The 5,380-nt window shown below is 49.2% G+C and overlaps 1 protein-coding gene across 1 annotated transcript; it reads left to right on the top strand.

The window, feature by feature from the left end:
• Positions 1-593: 593 nt before the first annotated feature.
• LOC147119493 (uncharacterized) lies at positions 594-3,385 on the top strand. The gene is made up of 2 exons (XM_085985076.1): positions 594-847; positions 2,176-3,385. Exon 2 carries the CDS (start codon positions 2,540-2,542, stop codon positions 3,128-3,130), a length of 591 nt encoding a protein of 196 aa, XP_085841202.1. The 5' UTR covers positions 594-847; positions 2,176-2,539; the 3' UTR covers positions 3,131-3,385.
• The last annotated feature ends 1,995 nt before the right edge of the window (positions 3,386-5,380 follow it).

Below are 5,380 nucleotides of genomic sequence, written 5' to 3'. Positions count from 1 at the left end.
GATGATTCAGCAGTTTGAGCTGAGCATGCGTGGGAGAGGCTGATTGTTGGGCAGTGTGAGCTGAGCATGCGCAGGAGAGGCTGATTGTTGGGCAGAGTGAGCTGAGCATGCGCAGGAGAGGCTGATTGTTGGGCAGTGTGAACTGAGCATGCGCGGGAGAGGCTGACTGTTGGGCAGTGTGAGCTGAGCATGCGCAGGAGAGGCTGCTTGTTGGGCAGTGTGAACTGAGCATGCGCGGGAGAGGCTGACTGTTGGGCAGTGTGAGCTGAGCATGCGCAGGAGAGGCTGATTGTTGGGCAGTGTGAACTGAGCATGCGCGGGAGAGGCTGACTGTTGGGCAGTGTGAGCTGAGCATGCGCGGGAGAGGCTGACTTGGGCAGTGTGAGCTGAGCATGCGCGGGAGAGGCTGATTGTTGGGCAGTGTGAGCTGAGCATGCGCAGGAGAGGCTGATTGTTGGGCAGTGTGAACAGAGCATGCGCGGGAGAGGCTGACTGTTGGGCAGTGTGAGCTGAGCATGCGCGGGAGGCTGATTGTTGGGCAGTGTGAACTGAGCATGCGCGGGAGAGGCTGACTTGGGCAGTGTGAGCTGAGCATGCGCGGGAGAGGCTGATTGTTGGGCAGTGTGAGCTGAGCATGCGCGGGTGGCGAGGCGGAAGTCGAGAGACTGCAGCAGGTCAGAGGGAGGCGGGTTAATGAACCCCGGGGGGGACGCGGGCTTCACACACCCCGAGTGCGGCCCCAGGCCCGATTAGAAGGGCAGTGAACATTATCCGCCTCCACCCGCGGGTTCCCGTTTCGCTCCGGCCCGAATCTCAACAAAGCGCCAAACTCCGGGACAGACAAGAAGTGAGTCAGGGAGCGTCTGTAAATGAAGGAGAAATGGTGACTGGTCAGGGAGCGTCTAAATGAAGGAGAAATGGTGACTGGTCAGGGAGCGTCTGTAAATGGAGGAGAAAGGGGGACTGGTCAGGGAGCGTCTGTAAATGAAGGAGAAATGGTGACTGGTCAGGGAGCGTCTGTAAATGAAGGAGAAATGGTGACTGGTCAGGGAGCGTCTGTAAATGCAGGAGAAATGGAGACTGGTCAGGGAGCATCTGTAAATGAAGGAGAAATGGTGACTGGTCAGGGAGCATTTGGAAATGGAGGAGAAATGGAGACTGGTCAGGGAGCGTCTGTAAATGAAGGAGAAATGGTGACTGGTCAGGGAGCATTTGGAAATGGAGGAGAAATGGAGACTGGTCAGGGAGCATCTGTAAATGGAGGAGAAATGGTGACTGGTAAATACTGGCTGGAAACCAGAGGCTCCACACCACTGACTGCTCTCTGCCACAGAGGGCGGTGGAGGCCAGTTCATTAAATATATTCAAGAAAGCATTGGATATATTTCTTGAGGCTAAAGGGATCAAGGGATATGGGGAGAAGGCAGGGACAGGGTACTGAATTTGGATGATCAGCCATGATCTCATTGAATGGCGGAGCAGGCTCGAAGGGCCGAATGGCCTACTCCTGCTCCTATCTTCTATGTTTCTATGTCAGTGATCTCCCATCAGATTAATGTGCTTCTGCTGTGGGTGTGTTTAATAAAGTGCCCGAAGCCCTCACTGTAACACTCACATATCCCACCTGCAGTGTAATGTCCGTGCTGTGTGCTTCCTGTCCAATATGCCCCTGATCCCTGGCTCTCCTGTTGCACTAACTCGGTATAATGGGACAAGAAGTACAGCTCAAGAGATTCCCAAATCAGGGACGGAATGAAAGGTTCAGACATGTGGAATGTTAATCTTACACAATGTGTGTGATGCTGAGCACCGCCCAACATTTCACCACCACAGCTTCTTTTAAATAGTCTTTTCAATTTCTCTTCTGAAGCCATTATTTTATGTCAGAGGCTGGTCCCCGCAGGGTGCTGGGTTCCGGTCCCTCATGAGTGTAGAACTGAACCCATCAGAGTCAACACCTTCAGGGGGAGGAAGAAAAGTCGATTGAAAGGAAAACTGTTGGAGATAGTGCGATGGGTTTGGATTTCAGCACAGGGAGGAGGGGGAGTGTGTGGGACGGGGATTTACAGCTTTGAGGAAAAAGAGAGGAAAGAATGTTCCATAGAAACTAGAATTGTCTGTTCTGAATTTCTATCCTGTACTTACAGTGATGACTTTTCTAAACTCCTTTTATAGGGTATTAGAAGGGGTGGATTTGCGGACAGGATACTAAAAGCAAAGATCACGTCAAGATCTGACAGAGTCACTCGATTCATCAGGACCTGAATATCATCGGCCTTTGAATGTGGAAGGAGAAATGTTTCTCTGTTCTGTCTGGGGGAAAAGATTTCAAACATCAGTGTGACTGGAAAAGCACCGAGACTCACACACCCGAGTGAGAGTGTTCCAGTGCACTGACTGTGGAAAGAGCTTTAACCAGTTACACAGCCTGAAAAAACATCGCACCGTTCACAGCGGGGAGAAACCGTACACGTGTTCTGTGTGTGGACGAATCTTCAACCGATTGTCCAACCTGGAGAGACACAAGGACACCCGCACCATGGAGAAACCGTGGAAATGTGAGGACTGTGGGAAGGGATTCAATTACCCATCCCATCTGGAAATTCATTGGCGCAGTCACACCGGGGAGAGGCCGTTCACCTGCTCCGTGTGTGGGAAGGGATTCAATTACCCGTCTGAGCTGGAAACTCATCGCTTCAGTCACACCGGGGAGAGGCCGTTCACCTGCTCCGTTTGTGGGAAGGGATTCACTAATTCATCCCACCTTCTGAGACACCAGCGAGTTCACACTGACGAGAGACCTTTTAAATGCTCCGACTGTGCAAAATGCTTTAAAAGCTCTGAGGAACTGATTCACCACCAGAGAGTTCACACTGACGATAAACCATTCAGTTGCTCTCACTGTGGGAAGAGGTTCAGGCAGTCATTCAATCTCATTGTACACCAGCGAGTTCACACTGGGGAGAGGCCGTTCACCTGCTCCATGTGTGGGAAGGGATTCACTCAGTCATTCCATTTGCTGACACACCAGCGAGTTCACACTGGGGAGAGGCCGTTCACCTGCTCCGTGTGTGGGAAGGGATTCAGCTGTTCATCCAACCTGCTGAGACACCAGCGAGTTCACAGGTGACTGCAGGGGTTGGATTCTGCTGTTATTGCTGCTGTGTATCACATCCAGGACTGAAACGTGTTTATTCTGACCGTTGGGATTTGTTTCTGCAGATGTTAATAACCCTATTACTAGGCTGGAGTTTAATATTCTGGATATATAGCTGATTAACTTGTTGGGCCTGCAGTGTCCCTTTAAGACCCTCATTCTGTGATCGTTCCCTTTAATTCAGGGACTTTCATCAGAAATTATTTTACAATAAAATTATAAATTTTACTTCAATCCTATATTAATCCTTCGTACAAAATCTACAACTCAGTGTCTGAAAGGTTCCGCTGATTAACCTCTCCAATTAGAAAGTGCTGTTTAATCCTTGCTGACATTACACACAGTGGCACCTCCATCATCCACCAGAAAGAAGGGGAATGGGAATTGGTGGAGAATCGAGAGTCCCCAAATGTTGCCCCTCCCGTCTGGTACAGCAATCCCCTCGGCACGGGAATGGAGACAAGTCCAATCCAAGTAACGGGCTGAGCTTAATCTTTCTGGGCCTGTGGGTTTGGTTTATATCAGACAGGAGGAGATTGGTGTCAGTGACTGTGGGGTTGGTTTATATCAGACAGGAGGAGATTGGTGTCAGTGACTGTGGGTTTGGTTTATATCAGACAGGAGGAGATTGGTGTCAGTGACTGTGGGGTTGGTTTATATCAGACAGGAGGAGATTGGTGTCAGTGACTGGGGTTGGTTTATATCAGACAGGAGGAGATTGGTGTCAGTGACTGTGGGGTTGGTTTATATCAGACATTAGATTAGTGACATAGAAACATAGAAGATAGGAGCAGAAGTAGGCCATTCGGTCCCTCGAGCCTGCTCCGCCATTCAATGAGATCATGGCTGATCATCCAAATTCAGTATGTTGTCCCTGCCTTCTCCCCATATCCCTTGATCCCTTTAGCCTTAAGAAATATATCTAACTCCTTCTTGAATATATTTAATGAATTGGCCTCCACTGCCTTCTGTGGTAGAGAATTCCACAGGTTCACCACTCTCTGGGTGAAGTAATTCCTCTTCATCTCTGTCCTAAATGGCTTACCCCTTATCCTTTGACTGTGACCCCTGGTTCTGGACTCCCCGGCCATCGGGAACATCCTTCCTGCATCTAGTCTGTCCAGTCCTGTTAGGATTTTATAAGTTTCAATGAGACCCCCTCTCATTCTTCGAAACTCCAGCAAGTATAAGCCCAGTCGACCCAATCTCTCCTCATACGTCATTCCTGCCATCCCAGGTATCAGTCTGGTGAATCTTCGTTGCACTCCCTCCATGGCAAGAACATCCTTCCTCAGATAAGGCGACCAAAACTGCACACAATACTCAAGATGTGGTCTCACCAAGACCCTGTACAACTGCAGCAAGACATCCTTGTTCCTGTACTCGAACCCTCTCGCTACGAAGGCCAACATACCATTTGCCTTCTTATCCGCCTGCTGCACCTGCATGCTTACCTTCAGTAACTGGTGCACAAGGACACCCAGGTCTCGTTGCACTTCCCATTCTCCCAATCTATTGCCGTTCAGATAATAATCTGCCTTCCTGTTTTTGCCACCAAAGTGGATAACCTCGCATTTATCCACATTATACTGCATCTGCCATGCTTCTGCCCAATCACCCAACCTGTCCAAATCATACTGGAGTTTCTCGGCATCCTCCTCACAGCACACAGGCCCACCCAGCTTTGTGTCGTCTGCAAACTTGGAGATATTACATCCAGTTCCCTCGTCTAGATCATTTATATATATTGTGAATAGCTGGGGTCCTAGGACCGATCCCTGTGGTACACCACTAGTCACTGCCTGCCACTCGGAAAAAGACCCGTTTATTCGAACTCTTTGCTTCCTGTCTGCCAACCAGTTCTCTATCCAAGTCAGTACCTTGCCCCCAATCCCATGTGCCTTAACTTTACACGCTAATCTCTTATGCAGGATCTTATCGAAAGCCTTCTGAAAGTCCAAATACACCACATCCACTGGTTCTCCCTTATCTATTCTACCAGTTACATCCTCAAAAAATTCCAGTAGATTAGTCAAGCACGATTTACCTTTTGTAAATCCATGTTGACTTTGTCCGATCCTGTCGCTGCTTTCCAAGTGCTCTGCTATTACATCTTTTATAATGGACTCTAGCATTTTCCCCACTACCGATGTCAGGATTACCGGTCTATAATTCCCCGTTTTCTTTCTACCACATTTTTTGAATAGTGGGGTAACATTAGCT

The sequence above is a fragment of the Somniosus microcephalus genome, chromosome 4 (assembly GCF_052327205.1).
Source record: "Somniosus microcephalus isolate GS21.2 chromosome 4, FLI_Smic_1.0, whole genome shotgun sequence".
NCBI lineage: Eukaryota > Metazoa > Chordata > Chondrichthyes > Squaliformes > Somniosidae > Somniosus > Somniosus microcephalus.
The sequence above is the reverse complement of the archived record's forward strand: the minus strand, read 5'-3'. Positions and strand labels throughout refer to the sequence as shown.